General features: G+C 37.8%; 1 protein-coding gene across 3 annotated transcripts in view; it reads right to left on the bottom strand.

Annotated features, from left to right (window-relative positions):
* Positions 1–18,690, bottom strand: part of GLIS3 (GLIS family zinc finger 3) — a 486,532-nt gene that overhangs the window by 86,613 nt on the left and 381,229 nt on the right. For all 3 annotated transcript variants that reach the window (XM_047767694.1, XM_047767695.1, XM_047767696.1), the window contains one exon: positions 16,068–16,178. In XM_047767694.1, coding sequence (XP_047623650.1) covers positions 16,068–16,178 — 111 coding nt within the window. The remainder of the gene's footprint in view (positions 1–16,067; positions 16,179–18,690) is intronic.

The raw sequence follows: 18,690 nt of genomic DNA, 5'->3' as shown, positions 1-18,690 counted from the left end.
GGGATTAAAGTTAAGGATTAAAACACTTACTCTTTACTGCATTTTTTTCACCTCTTGAATGGCTTCCTGGTTGCCATGGCTACTGTTCACTGGTCCTTAGTCCTGAATTCATGTCTTTGCATTAATAAAATATTTTAAATGTGGCTTCATGGAAAACAATTGGGAAAGTAGCTTTAAGTTCAACTGTTTTTGAAAGAAGAAATTTAAAAAAAATCTTTTTTCTTCATTCTTTTATTGGTATCCTCAAGAGTGAAACAAACTAAAAGCACAGGGACAGTCCAAAGATAGACAAATGAAAATCAAAATTATGCAGCGAGGCACAAGGAGATTACTTTGAGATGGTGAGTTGGTCTTTAACTTACAAACCAGTGTTTGTAGGAAGATTAAGGGTCCCTGAGAGTTTCTCAAATGTTGCAACACCACAGAACATTTGAAAGGCAAAACTACACGTAAATGCAGTGTTGCAATTCCACATTGCAAATAGCAGCCAGGAAATGAAAAACTGAGGCTCTCCCCACCCCAAAGTTAACTTAACCATATCAATGTAAATATCACTGCTTTGTATCCAAGTCACTGATGGCAGAATCTGCATAGGAGTGTGGCCCAAAAGATGATCACCATGAACAGCATGTGCTTTCAGGATTGGAGATGTCTGCATGTTCAGTGCACAAAGCTGATGTGGAGCTGGGCGTTGAAAAGGAAGGGTGACATTGATAGACAAGTGAGCAAACACAACTGCATTTGAGTTGTTCCTTTAAAAACACTCCCTTGACATTCATTTTATAATGTACTGCCTGCATTCTTTTAAAAAGCCAAGTAAAACTAAGGAGATGGAATAGTAAAAAAAAAATTATAATAAAAAGTCTACTTTAAGATCTATTCTTAAAGTCCAATAGCAGGATAAGGTCCAGGATAAACTATGGAGTGACTTCTAAAACACCACTTCTGCCTTTTTTTCCCCCAATGCTTGGTTTATTTTTGCTGTATCATCCAGTGGTTTCAAACTACTTCTTTATCTCTCTGAGACCCTACTAAAACTACCTCCCCTAGATTCAAGTGTACTCATCATTTCTCACTTCTCCTGATCCCATACTCCCATTAAAACCTCATTCCTCTCATAATATCCACAGAGGACAGAAATAGATGCTACGTGAAAACTTGTAATTGCATACAGGAATCTTCTCAAGACAATCTAGAGATAGTAACTGAAAAGAATGACTACAGTGATGGCAATTTTAAGCATTGTAACAGGCTAGTGGTATAGATAATTTTAGGTATGGGTAAGCAACTTCTAAATCAAACCATGAGATAGTTGGTGCCACCCATGGGCAGGATTTTAGTAAGTGAAGCAAACATGGATGGAAATGGTCAGTTATATGTAGAACCACAAGGTAAACAATCATGTGTTTCAAATATCCATGTTCCTTCTTTCCTGACTTCAGTATTTTCATTTGGAAACCATTTATTTTGGGACAACCCTAAAGATTTAGGGCCATCCCAGCACAGGCTAGGGTTACTGTTTGGCTGTTACTGTTTGGCTGTACATTTGCAATCAAGAAAGAGCAGTAAGAATCTACTACTGAGAGCCAATTCTCCACGGGACTCTCAAGTTTCTCCATGTCTTGGGAAGAGGGGCACTGAGTACCATTTTTAGACTATTTTTTAAAAGATGTTTCTATACCAAAAAGTTTTGGAAAACTGACCGGGAAAGTATCTCCTTCCTTAGAAAAGGGCAGGCATACTTGCATCCACTACAGGGATCCCCTGTTTTGTGAAAGTTTACTTTATGCCCCTTTGCTTTTATGGAAGACCTATATAGTACCTGTTCGAAAGAAATTTAAGGACTTTTGCTTTTACAAAAAAAAAGGTGAAAAGTAAAACTAGCGTTCAGCATTTGTTTTGCAGTGAGGTGTTACAGAGGCACCCTGTGCACCCCTTGAGCAACAAGAGTGGTACCACCACTCTCCCTCCCCAGGAACTATAATATACTCAGCATCTCAGCTTCAAGCCACCATAGCAGTGAACTCTGTCTGTGAGCATTTGTGTTTTATCTCAATTTATTTTGTGCATGTGTTAGCAAGATGTGTTCTAAAGTAATTGCTTTTTTGCTTTACACCATTTCCGCTTATGAAAGGTTGGATACTAGGGAAAATCTATATAAAAGATTTGGGTTCCCTAAGCTCAGAACTTTCCTCTTGTAACACAATCCACTGAGTGTGCAAGTGTCACCTGGCCCTCTTCACATCACTTTGTGGGAACTGGAACCTAAGAAACTTGCACAAGGAGTAAGTACCTTGGTGGCTCAGCCAGTTAAGGATCTGGCATTGTCACTGCTGTGGCTGAGGTTGCAGCTGTGGTGCAAGTTTGATTCCCTGGCCAGGGAACCTCCACATGCCATGGGTGTAGCCAAAAAAAGAAACTAGTTCTTCAAAATATTTAAATAAATAAATAAATTAAATTAAAAAAAAAAAAGAAACCTGCACAAGAAAAAGATGATACTCTGGCTACTGCTACTGTTATGAGTAATAACCTCCTTTTGTATCTAACCCAGGAGGCTCAGGTCTTCTGCCTGATCCCATGAAATTGTGGCAGGCTAATCTGTCAGTTTGTATCTAGGGTAAAATCTCAGATTCTCTCCAGTTCCTTCCACTTACAAGACCATCCCCAGGACGTGCAGGATACTGGGAAAAATTTTTTGGCAGGGTTCCTGTCTATATAATACATTGGAGTCACCCCAAGTCAGTATGTCAGCATCACACTAGAGGTCCAATCTCAAGTAATTCAGCTAAAGAAATGCCACACTGGCCAGCAGGAGTGATCTGTTCACCAGGCTGCCCTCTTGCAATTAGGTCCTGCCTACAGGGCCCAAGGGTAATCCTATAGGCGTGATTCCAAAAGCTGATTAGGGCACCTAGTTGACCTCACATATGGGGTAGAGGGTGGGAGAATGCCTGGAAGGCTAGCACCTCTGTGGGTGCCAGTCTGAGATTAGGGGTCCTCATCTGGATGGCCAGGTCACCAAAAAGAAAAAAAAAAAACACAGTTTAGAAAAATTTGAGAAAGGTAGTCCAAAGCATGGCAGGAACTTGTTGATAGGTTACCAAATTTCCCATGCTGGAAAATCAGACAGCTCAGGGTAAGAATAGTAGAGTCAAGGAAGCACTGGATGTGGAGTCAGAAAAACTCAGCTGGAGTACAGTTGTACTACTTACTAAGTGTGCTTTGTAAAGACATTTAGCTTCTCTGAAGCTTAGGTCTTTCATCTCTAAAACAAGACTACAGTAATAATTGTAACACTGACCTTACAGAATTGTTGTGAAGATTAAGGAGGTAAACAGGCATGAAAATGCCCAGTAAACTGTGCTACATGGGTATTTAATGGTTATTATTGTTCCTCTTCCCATTTACTTTAAACTCTTATTTCAAAAGAGAAGGGGATAACAATGGGTAATTGCACCCATTGTGTTATACCTGGATGTTTTAAATGCCAATTTACACTGATGGTTGAAGAGCTATAAGTAGTACTGAGGTTTTTTTTTTTTTTTTTTGTCTTTTTGTCTTTTTAGGGCCATACCCTTTGCATGTGGAGGTTTCCAGGCTGGGGGTCCAATTGGAGTTGTAGCTGCCAGCATATGCCAGAGACACTGCAAGGGAGCTGAGCAGCATCTGCAACCCACACCCAGTTCATAGCAATGCTGGATGCTTGATCCACTGAGCGAGGCCACTGATCGAACCCACATGCTAATGGATGCTAGTCGGGTTCGTTAACTGCTGAGCCATGACAGGAACTCTGGTACTGAGTTTTTGGTGTTATGCTGTGTGAAATCTTTGATCAATGTCATGCTTAATATTCTGGGGTGGGAGGGGCTCAAAACTGGGATAGATATGGGAGGTGAGGAAACATCATGAATCGTTAAGTTCCCCTGTTCATTTATACCAAGATTTAGGGCACTCTCATGTATCTGAGTTTTTATGACCTGAAAATTGAGGAACTTCTTGACATATTTTCCATATGAAAGAGTAAGATTTTTTTTTAAAGGAGCAGGAGAATGGATCATCCTTGATAGCTAATTTGAGTAAGACAAAATGAAAACTGATTTCTATATTTGATTATATACAAATGAGGAAATGTCAAGGATGTCCTTTGCATTATCCTCTCAAGATAAAATTTCTATTCAAAGTCCACAGTGGGTAAATATTACCAAATTCGTATAGCTGGTGCTTGTGAGCTAGCCTAGCCCAAAGCATATTGCCTTCTTGTCTATTGTGTTACTTCACCTCTTATACTTTCCCCTTTGAGTCTTCTTTTTCAAAGACTAGTGATATTCTTACCAGTACTGATTGATAACAGCTCATCATGGCAGTGACTTTTAGTCTATACTACTGAGGAAAAAAAGGAATCAAAACAGAGGGGCCTCATGTTTATATATGATAGAAAAATATATGGAAAGATACGTAGCTGTGTTAAGCCTCTGTGATCAACTATATCACAAATCTGCTACTACCTGCCTTTTATATTTTCCATAGGTGAGAGTCTCAAATGGGAACTGTTAGAAAAATGATTGCTGGAAGCAGGGTGAGGGAGAATGAGACCTAGCACAAGAGAAAAGACAGCAAGAGAGGCCACCTTGCCAGTCAGTGAATTAAAGATTCTAAGGTTACATTAACTCTGCTACCAAAAACACTCATAAGCATGATTATAAAAGTATCCTTTGAGGAATTCCTACTGTGGCACAATGGGATTGGTGGTATCTCTGCAGCAACAGGATACAGGTTTGATTCTTGGCCCAGTACAATGAGTTAAACAAGGATCCGGTGTTGTTGCAGCTGCCTCGTAGGTCACATCTGTGGCTCAGATCCTTCCTGGCCCAGGAACCCCATATGCTGCCTCAGGGTGGCCAAAAGAGAGAAAAAAGAAGTATTCTTTGAGAAAGTACAAAGAGATAAGGCCCCTGCAAAATGGAGAAACAGAAATCTATCCCTCAAATTTCAACAAGGCTAAATAAATAAATAAATAAATAAATAAAGCCTAGAAATGCTCTTGATAACCAGAATGCTTAAACTTCATGCTTGGAAAGATCCTTGAAATAACACAGGTTAGTGAGCAGTTCAGAAGAAAGGAAATCAATAGGAGAGAGGATGAGGTTATTGAGAACAACCAGAGTCCTCATTTCCTAAAAAGGTTCTATCAGGTGAAAGCCAGATATATTAATGAACCTAGAATTCAACGACTTACTTAGCAAAATCTCTCATGATTCTGGAACATTTTGGAGAAGAATAACAAACCTGAAATTGGTTATACCCCTGCTGGATACAGTCATACCAATGAGCCACTGTATCTAAACCACACTGATTAATGGAAATATGCCAACCTAATTTGCCTTGTCTCCTTTCACCCTAGATCCCTAATTCATGTCTCATATTACCACGATAACCATCTTTCTATATCAGAAATCTGACCAGGGTGTGTCTTTAAACATTTTAGTATGATATACAAAGCCCTTTCACATCAGGTGCCTTGTCAGCCTTTTCAGCTCAATGCTCCCTCAAGAGCCAATAAATGACACTGCGAGTTTCCTGTGACCCTAGCTGAAACTATTCTATGGCATCAATGAAATGGAGAGAATAGAAAATTATGTAATCCATATGCTAAAAAAATATGGAAGCTGAGTAATAAGTAAAGATAACAAGGATATTAATGAAGAATTTCTACATTTATCAGTAAAGTCATTAATAGAAACAACGAAGTATCCTTGGATGATAGAACTAGAGCCCATGTGTGGGTGTTCCAGGAAGACAGATTTTTGACCTGGTAATATAAAGAATATTTGGACATATTAGACTTGCTAAATAACAAACAAAAAAAGAGACTGTCTTAAAAGCAAGAAAGCTTAAGATTCCATGAAGAGACTTTATAAGTATCTTTTGGGGCCTTCTGAATGTGATTTCCCATACTGAGCTCCAGGAAGGATGAGATTTCATTTAAGGACTCATAATTCTAATGGACTAAAGCTGTGCCCATAGTTGGCCCCTTGCAGTGGCAGCACAGAAAGCACCCATCCCAAAAAGCCACTTGGGAAAAATATCTTCCTACTCCAATAATAAAGACAACTTCATTGAAGCAGTGACTATCCATAGTCCTTTAACAATTATTAAGTAGTTAAAGGAGTCAACCAACAGTGGAAACAGTGAGCATTTAAGATGTCACATGACACTTTGCTAGAGTTTATAAAGAGGGGTCTGGATTGCTGAGTGGGAGAATAATCTTTTGTCAAAATATTCTGTGGAATGCCAAGATTGCAAACAGTATGTCAAGACTTAATGGACAGCTTTGAATTAGGCACTATTAAATAATTCTCTCACACATTCTGTAGGTCTTATAGGAAAGCAGCATACCACCTTTTGGCATCATATTTGTCTCCCTTTCTACTTTAAACTTTCTCATTTCTCAGAAAGAAACTAAAGAGGGTAGAAGTAGTAAGGAAAAATTCATCCTTATGCTAAGGGCCAAAATAATAAAATAAGATAATGTATACAAAATGGCTCTGACATGTTAAAGCATTAAATGTGGGCAAAATAAGCCCCTTTCTTTACTATCACTGTTAACATTATCACTATTAAAACATTTGGATTACAGAGATTAGATTCCACTTGATGAATGACCTAAGCGGTGCCTTGTAGAAGACTCAAAGATCTAGTGGTCAAGTTCCCCTAATTTCTCAGCAAGAATCCAAATAAACCAGCTGAGGCAGGAAAAATCTCTTCTCCCCTTAGAAAATTCTTGCTATTATCTGACTTCCACCTCTTTATTCCACTAATTTAAAAAACCATCCTCTGCAGCAGAAATGGAGAATGGCAAGGTATTTTTCTCTTTATTGTAACACCTTCTAATAATAACTGCCACCCCTGTGGCTGTAGCTATCTACATCAAAGATTGAGCTCCGTCTAGTGTAGAAGTTCAACCAGCACTGTGCATATATGTTTTCCCATTAGTAGCTACCATATTCCTACGAGATTGCTGTTAGTATCTGGATTTCACAAATGAGAGAAATTTAGAAGAGGCAGTCAGGAAAAAATCAAGGGCTAGAATGGGATAAAAGTAAAACTCTTCTGCTTGAAATATGTAGCCATCCATCTCCTAGTCACATAACAATATCTATAGGAGAACTGACAAATAGCAGGGATTTCCAACCCAAAGACGTGGATTTTCCAGTAAGTCTGCTCAAGATTTTTGCACACACTTACATGACCACAAATGTATTCTAATATGAGGGTAAAACAAAATGGAAATTATTCCATGATATCAGTTTTCATTAATTGTTTTTAAACAGCTAAAATCCTTGAGGGTAAATTAATGGAGGAGTCTGGGATACAGAAAAACCAACTTCCTAAAATTTCAACAACTACCTGTTTTCTTAGAAGCCTTTAATAGACAATGTGATATAATTCTAATAGGAACAGCTAACCTTTATTGGCCATGTATAACTTACCAGGCACCATGCTAAGTGTTTTATTGTTATTATTTCACTTAATATGATATAAACACACTGTTAGCAAACATTATATGACAAACATGACAAAAATGACTAACATACTGTGATAAACCTCTATGATTCTATAAATTATCTGATATATAGTGCAAAATATATGTTAAGAAAGTATCAGCATATATACTTACAATATAATTCTCTTATAGTTTCTTAGCATTGCATCTATAAATTAATTGGCATAAACAAATTTGCTGTGAATGATTATTGGTATAAGAAAAGAAAGTAGGACAAGGAATAGCCAATAATTGATTTCCTTATGTTTTCCTAGTGAATAATCAATTTGCTCTAATACACATTACATTTTGAGGTTTACCATGCCACACCTTTATGTGGCTAGTATCACATTCAAATAAAATAACCTCAGTTAAATTTTAACATAATAGATTTTAGTTTGTGAGTGTAATGGCCAGTTTTATGTGACATCCTATATTTCTTTTAGCTCAGAGGGTCTTTTTTAACAGCTTTATTGAAGTTATTACTGATATACAAAGAACTGCATATATTTAATGTGTACAATTTGATGGATCTGTGATACTATCACTGGCAATCAAAGTAAAAGCCACACTTCCCAGAGTGTTTCCTTGAATCCCTCTGTGGGGGATTATTTTGTCTTTTCTTTCTTTCTTTCTTTCTTTCTTTCTTTCTTTCTTTCTTTCTTTCTTTCTTTCTTTCTTTCTTTCTTTCTTTCTTTCTTTCTTTCTTTCTTTTCCCTTGGTCATCAGAAGTCTTAATTTCAGAAAGTTAGTGTAATCTATGGAGCTTCTCCCCTGAAAAATTCATTTTGCATAATTTCTATGATTTCATGAACTTCCTAAAACCTATTCATCCATATACTCCCTTATGGTCCATGGACCCCAAGTTAATAGCCTCTGAAGAGAACCAAATGTCATAGATTCAAGACTGATTTTAATTCCTCCTGGTTTGGGTCTAAGCTTCTTTTCCCACATTTGGATTTTTTTTTGTATCCAATCGAGAATATGACCTCAAAAGACAAGCTCTTATAGTCATCTCTGAAATAGGACTTACAAGAATATTCATTTCTCACTAAAAAAAATACTTTGAGGACACTGTTGTCCTCTTGTCAGTCACAATAGACTGCCCTGGACTGCAGGTAGGTATAACAACGCTTTCTGCTGAAATAGCTATCCCTTCACCTTTGAGGACCTATGTTCGCCTTTCAAGATAGCTAAGAAGATGGGGAAATGGAAAAACCAGGGACTGTAACTTAAGCTAAATCACAAATCAATTCACAGCAATGCTTGAAAGAAGCCCATACCTCCTGATGCCCAACCCAAACACTACTCCGAGATAGAGCCACTCTCCCAGTATCCACCATGGAAAGTTTTACATTAAGCTTACCCAAGCCCTTGTGTGAAGTCATCCTGAAAATAAATCCTCAGAGCTCAGAAAGCCAAGATACAAACAAATGGAAAATATTGCCCATGGATATCAAAGACAAAACTCAACTGGATCAGAAAAGGGAGAACAGAGAGAACTAGCAGGAAGCAGTAACTGCACAAGAGACGTAGCACTTCACAAGTGGAGACAGAACAAAAACCCGTAAAGGGCCATGGTGAGCTGTGTCATAGTCTAGGATTTTGTTTAGACAGCAGAAAGTCTGCGCTAAATGCTTTTATTCCAAAATCATTTTTATCAAGAATATACAAAATCTTCCGAATCCAATCATCTGTTGATGGACCTAATAAGGGAATGAGAAGCTTAGAAGGTTTCTGTCAGTCAATCAATCAAAAAAGCAATTGTTGGAGTTCCTGCTGTGGCACAGCGGAAATGAATCTGACCAGCAACCATGAGGCTGTGGGTTCGAACCATGGCCTCATTCAGTGGGTTGAGGATCTTACGTTGCCGTGAGCTGTAATGTAGGTGGTGGATGCGGCTCGGATCCCAAGTTGCTGTGGCTGTGGTGTAGGCCAGCAGCTACAGCTCCAATTAGACCTGACCCCTGGCCTGGGAACCTCCACATGCCACAGGTGTGGCCCTAGAAAAGACTAAAAAAAAAAGTTAAAAAAGCAATTGTCTAGGAACTATTTCTAAAAGGCAGCTGTGCTAGGCACTGTACAGCTTGAATTGCTCACTAAAGCACCTGTCACATAGTCCTCATTCCTTACACAATTGGCCAGAGCTGAGCCAAATACTCCTATTATTTGTTCCAATTAAGACTATTTAGGGGGAGTAAGAAATAAAACTACTTTGCAATGTATGACAAAAAACTGTAATATAATCAAGAACAATATAAAGTACCATATGTCTCCCATTGTTTTCAAATAATAGAAGCTAAGACTGACTCTTTAAGAATCTCTGTCATTTGCAAAAGAATTTCCAGAAGCATGGATATCATGTTCCAGAAGCATTCTTTATGTGACTTAATCACAGCACCTCTCCTCCTGTGCAGAAAGTACACGTCTCCGAGTGTCACTTGTTTGAATGTAATCTTTAGGAGGGCAAGCTCTGATCTCACTTGTTTTCAAATCCTCAGAACTGATGCAGGGCCTCACTTGTGCTTCCTGTGCTGACTGTGCAGTGAGCCACAAATGCTGGCCATCTCAGTTGTTTTCATAGGTGGGAGATACAAAAGCTATGCTTTTCACTGTCTGGCACCCAATCCCTTTAATGCAACCATGATTAAGAACAGGCTGTAGAAAAGTTTAATTATAACAAGCTAAGATGATCTTGACATCTACTGTTGTGCTTTTAGTTAGTAACAGAATCTATTAAAAGAAACTCAAATAGAAAGGTATAGTATTTCGACGTGAGGACTGCTTTAAAAAATTTTTGCAGCTAATACAGTTTTCTCATTTCCGAAGTCGTCATTTGAATGTATTCCTGACTATCTTACCTCAACAAATCCTCCTCTTTAATCTCCATGTCAAGTCCCTCACAGCTTCTTGCCTACATTTGTGTTGCTTATTTTCTATTGACTTCATCAAGACAATGTTGCTGTATGAGGACAGAGCATATGTCTTATACACACTTGCATCTATGAGTCTAACCCAATGCCTGAGACACAGTAGAGTCTTAATAAACATTTGTTGAATGGAATAAATAAAATTACTTAGAATGTATTTCTCAGGTAATTTACTAAAAGAGTAGTTTGATGAGATGCTCTTGAGGAAAAAGAAAATTGTTTTGTTGGCCAGGCAATTTTGAACAATGTTTAATGTTATCTTCCCTCTAGAATATTGGTATATCCAAGGCTCTGAGAAGTCTTGCAAGGAAATCATGGAATATTACTCAACTCGGTTTTTTCCAAATTTACATGACAACTTTCGAAAAGCGCTATTATTAAGATTCTGTGAATTATGTTCTAAAGAACACACTTTGGGAAATACCACTTTAAGAATTAAAAAAGACACAGGACGACTAAGCTCAAATTGCAAGTTTCTTTTTTTTTGTTTTTTGGGTTTTTTGTTTGTTTGTTTTTTGTATTCACAAGGCTGACAACAGCTTCTCTGATCTTTTCACACAAGAACAGAAGCTTTTTCTGTTTACTCTCACAGACTACCAACTTTAACCCTCCACTTTCCCATTCCCAAACGTAAATTCTCAATCCCTTTCTAATAGCAACAATCACCATGTAGCATCAAAATGTTCTCAAAAGCACAGCTGGTTTCGTACTGGATCTACTGAAAACAGAAGCCTTCAGGCAACTGGTTTCAACTAAATAAGTACTATCAAGGTTTAACCTGACTTTTTTTTTATTTCAATTTAATTATTAGCATCAGTATTTGAAACAAAATTGTTTTACGAAAGCTTACCCAGAAACTTTCTTGAAATCCCTTACCCTTAATTGAGACATCAGGACATTCAGGCAGGTAGTATGTCTCAACATCATTTTAAGGTATAACATAAGTAATTTTTCACCAACAATTGTTAAAATAGAAAAGTTGATAAATGACTCACTTAAAAAACACACATATTAGTGCCATTTAAACATCATCCTGTAATAGCATCACTTTTGCCTGAATTCCAGTAGGATTTCCTAAGTGTGAGAAGAAGAAGGGGAGCTACCAGTTCATCTTGAAATGATATGTCTGTGATATGTGTCTATTACTGACATGCCATTGAGAGTTGAGGTGATTTTTAATTTACGTCTGAGCAGAAAACAAAGGAAGAAAGAAAGGAAGGAAGGAGGGAGGGAAGGAAGGGAAGGAAGGAATGGGAAGAAGGAAGGAAGGAAGGAAAGAAGGGGGAGGGAAGGACAGAGGGAGGAAGAAAAAGGATTGTCAAAATCTGGGAAGGCCCCTAATTGTATACCCAACTTGTGCTTGCCATCTGCCATGTAGATGATGACAGAAAACTGATAAAAAAGTGAGCCTCACTAGCTCTTTTATTACATATGCTTTCATTTAGAGGGAAATAGATTTTTTCATGTATATTTTTAAAGATTCCAACAACTGCACAAAGACAGGTGAGCCTATGCTCTAATTCATGAAACTGTTTACAGTTTTGAGTATATACGGGGTGGTGGTGGCTCTGAAGAGAGTCCAAAGAATCATTAGTTCTACATGAAGAGAGTTGCATTAAACAAGCAGCTTTATTTTGGCTAGAAAGCTATATAGAGCTGTTTTCTAAGGAGGAAATAGAAAAACTGCATTCTCGCCCACTTCAAATGCTATGCTTGCTTGGTAACAGCCTGTGCTGAGGTCACAAAAGTGAAAGTCCTCAACCACAGTGGGTCAAAGGTGAATGTCTTGCAAACATTTAACAAATTACACCCAAAGTTCAGAATCTTTGTGGAAGTGCGAAATAGACAAAAATTCACACCATCTCTAACTTTCCGCCCAGCATTCTTTGCATTCACTTAAAAAAAAGTCCACTTTGATAGCAGTCCAGAGTTGAAGGAAACCTCCTTGCTTATGGCACTTACAAGGTGAACATGAAACATTCTGATAAAGCTCACAGCCTTGAGGAAAACTTCAAGTGGCTTACTTAGTTTTCTCTTATTTCACCACTCATTATCAGACAGAATTGAAGGACAGATTCTGCCTTTTGCTCTGCAGGCTAAATTCTATTCTCACTAGAGACCATAGCTGGTGACTTGAGTATTTTGCTAGTAATTTATCTGTGTAGCTCTCTATTTAATGGACTCAAGATCTGCAAAGCACATTTGATGGAAGAAGTATGTATATCAGCTGATGGGATGTGTGGGTGCACATGCATTAAACAAAGAGAAAAGTTATTCTCTACATGCAAAGAGCCAAATTATCCCAATTCCTTTGCAGAAGAGTTATTTTTCTTCTTTATTTTCACAGTTTGAATAATATTTAGCTGAGATTTTAGATTCTCAGTTTTCTGTAGGATCCAACAGGTATGGGAAAGGGCCAAATGCCCACAGCCAGAGCATTAGATCTCTATCCTTTCTAATAAACATCTGTCTTATGAGTTAGGGTGCTTTGTCATTGGCCCTGATTTCAGAGTGGCACTTCATAAAGCTGGCCACATTAAGATGAAAATAATGTCATTTAGTGTGTAGGGGGAGGTTAAAAAGAGGATTAGGGGCAGGCAGGCAAGCAGGGTATATTAAAGGAGTCCATGACTAACAGGGTGTGACAGAAAGGGTTTTATTCTTTTCAACAAAACAATTCCCTAGGGCTGGGCCCATTACTCCACTGTGCCTTTATCACCTTGGAATTTTTATGGTTATTTTTGATGAATTCACATTTTTGTAAAGGCCTTTTGAAATGATGCCAGTTTTCAATTTTTAATTAAAGTCGTAAATAATCTTAATTCTGCTTTAAAAGGGTTATTGTTTCTTACTTTTTTTTTATTATTGCTGCCAGGAAATATTTCAAATACCAAGCCCTGATGCAAGTTAGCAATTAGAATCTCTCTGAGGTCTAGTAACAACAATGTACCAAGGAAATACTAGACACCAGTATACCAGCACAAGGTTTGAAATGTAGATTGACAGATTTCAGGTTTATTAGCAATGCTAATAATGTCCTCCTGGGAGTGACATTTCCTCTTTTTACTGGATGGAGCAACTTTTATCACTTTAATTTCCATAAATTAGTCCATCATGGATCCATATAAGATTTTTTAAAAATCTTCAGATTAAAAGGACAGGTTAAAATTTGAAAAGTAAACACAGTAAACTTGACAATGAATATCAGCCAAATCCAATTCAGGCATTCACAGGAAAAAGAAAGAACATCAAAAGCTGAATTGTTGGAGAGACAATAGCTCATAAGACAAAATTAAGAAAATATTGTACTCTATGACATTAGATTATGATACTGTTCCTTATAATATCTTTGTTATCTGGCTTGCCTATTGAAGGCTATCTGCAAATTGTCTATGAATTTACATTTTGTAATGCTAAGGTTTGGTTTTCATTTTTAAATTAGTGCTTCAAAAGTCTTTCACATAATCAAAACTACTCTTTCTTTATAAAAGGCTGAAACACACTATGGTTGAATAGAAACCATTAATAATTCCTAAACATATCCCATTATATTTTCATACCTACTATCAAGCTAGGTTACCTTCTTAAGTTAAATATCATATTGTTGCTTATTTGTCTAATTATGATTCTTACATTGTCATGTCCACCACAATTGTTACTCTCTGTGAAGGTGTTCTTCAATCTCACGATAGATTTGCAATTGCCATAAAACCTCACACTGTTGGGACAACTTGGAGGTGGAGAATAGTTAGATTTAGGGAGGAAAAACTCTCAGCAAGAGAGTTTATTATTTTTTAAAAATATAACATTGCTTCAAGTTTATAAGATATACATGGATAATGATAAAAGCTATTGGACAGTGGTTATGCTGAACAGTTAAGAGTATGAAACAATGATGTGTTATTTTAAGAATGTTAAGCAGCCTCCTATAATTTTATTTATATTACTTATTTACTTAGCGGTTCCTTTCTCTTAAAACACAGGAACATATCCAATCCACGATGAATGATCATCTATTATCATCTGTTGATAATGACCATCTGTTATCCCAGTTTATTGGGATTCCAATTAAAGAGAACTTAACTGCATTTACAAAGAAAAAAATAAATGATTTTAATAATTGACTTACAAGAGTGGGTTTGTATACTACTAAGAATATATTAAAAACCACTATCTATCAAATCCTCCTAACCAGGCATTTTTCTAACTCATAGGGAAGAGGTCAAATTATTTCGGTATATGAGCCCTCAACTAGCACTGTGCTAACACCTTCCACTGAAGAAAAAGTACAAAAAACAAGATTATAGAGCATTTCCCAACATAAAAGTGTTAAATCCCTATAAACCACAAAAAAATGAAGGATTCTAGTTAGATATAGAAGCCATGGTGACCTGAAAATCACATCCCTAGGATTCACTCACTTAAAATAAGCTAAGTCTTAAATTTCCTTTAAATTTGTTATGAAGGGCCTTTACATGAATTTTCGGTACCCATCTGAACACAAATAAAACATTGAAAAAGGCAAGGTCAGGTTAACATGTTTTCTACCATAATCAGGAGATACTTTTTGGTCTAAAAATTTACAAATTCAGTTAGTAGAAAATGAATAATTTAATTACTGAAAGGCAGTAAGCTCCTCGTTTTTCAACGTGTTAAAGCCCCACATGGCTGACTACTTGCTGGGGATCTTATATGGTCAGGAGAGTAAGTCAGGTGTGCTGGCAGGTTGATCTTCAACATTTCTTCCACATCTGAGATACTATAATTTCCATGAACTTTGAGAGAGGCACTAAGCCCACATCGATGTCAATGGAATTTTAGGTTCAAATCCTTTCTCAGACTTTCATATACAGTACCTATTAAGGAATGTGTTTTTTTCTAAACTTGAAGGGACAAATGCTCTGTACTTATTGATCCTAGAGATTTACCTACCTTCTTCATCACAGCCAATGATTTTAGTCAACTGATACTTTATGAAAAAACATTTATCTCTGGAAAGGGTTTTTGCTGTGCTGGTTTTCCCAATTCAATTTTCTTTAGCTATTTGGACTTAATTTTGTTACCCTCCAGTTTAGGGAATCTTTACTAATTTCCTCAAATTCCTATCATACAAACAAAACTCTCCCCAGAAATTCATATCTGGTTACATCAGTTATGCAAAGCATAGCCTTGCTATTACTTTTTTTTTTGTCTTCTTGCCATTTCTTGGGCCACTTCCGCAGCATATGGAGGTTCCCAGGCTAGGGGTCCAATCGGAGCTGTAGCCGCCAGCCTACACCAGAGCCACAGCAACACAGGATCTGAGCTGCATCTGTGACCTACACCACAGCTCACGGCAATGCTGGATCCTCAACCCACTGAGCACAGCCAGGGATCGAACCTGCAACCTCATGGTTCTTAGTCGGATTCGTTAACCACTGAGCCACAATGGGAACTCCAGCCTTGCTATTACTTTATGGTAGATTTCTTAGAGTGTAAAACATGTCATACTTTGGGAAGTATTACAATTACCAATGCCCTACAGAAGTCCCCAGTACTGCAAGAGGGATTTAATTGTGCTTTTTCTGGCTGAATAAATACTCTTATAAAATTACCTTTTTCCTTGCTTGTTGATCTTTGGAGGAATGTGCCTTCACATGCTTCCTTAGGGAACTTGGGTCTGTGTAGCGTTTGGTGCATCCTGGAATTTGACAAGCATAAGGCTTCTAAATAAGAAAGAAAGAAAGAAACAGCTGTGGTTAAATCATAAAGGTAACTGGGGAAGGTTTACTCAAAGACTATTAACTTCAGAGCATGAACTGTTACCAAGTGATTGATGTGAAATGCTATGTAATACTCACGCATTTTAATTAGAAAGCCCAGGAAGTTCACACCAAGGCAAAGAGAAGAATAAATTTTCAAGAACAAAGATATGGCTTATCTTTGATAATTTTTAAGAGATTGCTATAGAGTGCACTCTTACCACAAAATCTCCTGTGGCATTTTTAATATGGAAATTATCAGTATCTCCAGTCATACTTACAGTTATGTTCCCCTGAAAACAATCTCTGGTTGTGTCAGAAATTGGGAAACACATATTCTTTAAGAGTTCAGGTATAAAGAATCTGTAGAAAAGTCCAGAAAAGACTGGGAATGTTTCAGAAGAAACCTGATTCAGAAAGAGAGAGGGAGAGAATTAAAAGGGAAAATTAGTGGAAAGCTAGTAAAAGACAATAGATTTCAAACAATGGACACATGAAAAGTCAGCCAGAGAAACATTAATATGATTAGTTGCAGTGGAGTCCTGATTCTAAACCAGGCTTAGGTCAACAGGCCCTTGGTTGAGTATGATGAGAAGAGTTCTGGCTACTCCAATTCCCCCATGTGCTGGAGAGACGAGAAGTGTGGAGCCCAAGGCAGAATCTAGAATTTGTGTGTGTGTGTGTGTGTGTGTGTATGTGTTGTGTCCCTGGTGACCAGTATATGATAATCAGGCATGAATGAATGAGAACACCACACACTGATTCAAATTTTAGCAACTACTTCTACTATAAGAACTATGCTTTTAAGTTGTGGAATAAATAAAAACCTGCTTATTCTGAGAAGTGAAAAAAATCACAAGATTAATTGTGCTTATAAGATGTATTAACAGTCACTCATCTACTTAGTATCTCATCAGGTGAGATTACAGCTGTGTCTACATGAGGTGAAATGGAAGGAAGAGAACTGAAGCCCTGACTCTACAATAGAATTCTTGCTTCAGAAATCCGTTATTCTACTGACCCTCCCCCAAAACCGTCAGATTATTTTAGTTACTGTTTATATTTTGTTCCTATTTTCATGTGCTTGCCTGTCATTTTGTGGGGCCAACACATGTGGATTATATTATTTGCCCTGCTGGAAATCATATATATGATTCACTTTTTTGTTGTTATTGTTGCCATTTTTGATTCCAAGAACAAGGAAAAGTCATGAATATATAATTTAGTTTGTTATTCCCAATTGTAATTTTAAGTTTGATTATTTGATTGTTTGTTCATTGACAGACTGACTGACTGAATGAATGAATGAATCATGAGGCAGCTCTTTTGCTTCCATAATGTACTGGGCACTGTGCTACATATCAGGGATCTAACAGTAAACAATTGATAAAGCAGCTATTCAACATGTCCCAGTTTTTGCAAAATGATGAGCCAATTGTGGACTGAACTCATTTGCCAATGAAGTTTCCATTCAGTAAACAAAGCTTTTCTTTAAATTAGGAATCTTTTCTGGGTTCACAGGACTTTCTTACCCTAGTCTTCCCTATCCTGCCCTGGTGTTAGGGGGGCAATTAGCCACTATCTTTATTGACAGTCATGTGTGATCACATAAGCTCATGTTTTGAGCATTAGAAGAGATGCTGCATGTAAATATTAACAGGTTATATAAATTGGTGTCATTGTTACTGGTGGAACAGCAATTTCTAGGTTCTTGTCCCCTGAAGGAAAGAATTCAGTTGATAGACATAGAGCAGTTTTAGGCAGGAGGAGTTTTATTAAGCAAAGTGAAAGTATGCTCCTGAAGGGAAGAGAGCAGGCTGTCTGGAAAGCAGAAGCAGCCCCAGTGTTTTCAGAGTAGTGGAGCATTCCTTCCCTGTGTCCTGAGTCATTTTTTTTTCCTGCTTGCTTTCTTTTTACAGCTGTACCTGTGGCATATGGAAGTTCCAGGGCCAGGAGTTGAATTGGAGCTGCAGCTGCTGGCCACAGCCACAGCCACAACCACACCAGATCCAAACCGCATCAGCGACCTATGCCACAGCCTGTAGCCAGATCCTTAACCCATTGAGCGAGGTCAGGGATCAAAGCTGCATTCTTACAGAGACAATGTCAGGTCCTTAACCCCAGGAGCCACAATGAGAACTCCATGTCCTGAATCATCTGATTGACAGCTTTAGGTTATATAACTTTTCTCCTTGTGTGCAGGTACTTACTCATAAGCACCCAAATGAAACTCACTGGGCTGGGGGGCAAAAAACAGAAATGCTAATTATAAATATGGAGTAATGAAACCTGGGTTACTTACTGAGTCACCTCTTAGGTCCTGGTGTTCCCACACCAACAGGTGTTGGCAGTTTGGAAAGCTCAGTGTTGTTTTTTGACCTTCTGATTAGCCCTGATAAGCCAGGAAACTCAGTGGCCCTTAACCACAAAAGAGAGGATCTCTGGGCCCATTCTGGCCAGTGTCAGGGCGGAGGAC

This window comes from Phacochoerus africanus, chromosome 2 (genome assembly GCF_016906955.1).
Source record: "Phacochoerus africanus isolate WHEZ1 chromosome 2, ROS_Pafr_v1, whole genome shotgun sequence".
NCBI classification, from domain to species: domain Eukaryota; kingdom Metazoa; phylum Chordata; class Mammalia; order Artiodactyla; family Suidae; genus Phacochoerus; species Phacochoerus africanus.
This window is presented reverse-complemented; position numbering and strand designations above follow the sequence as displayed.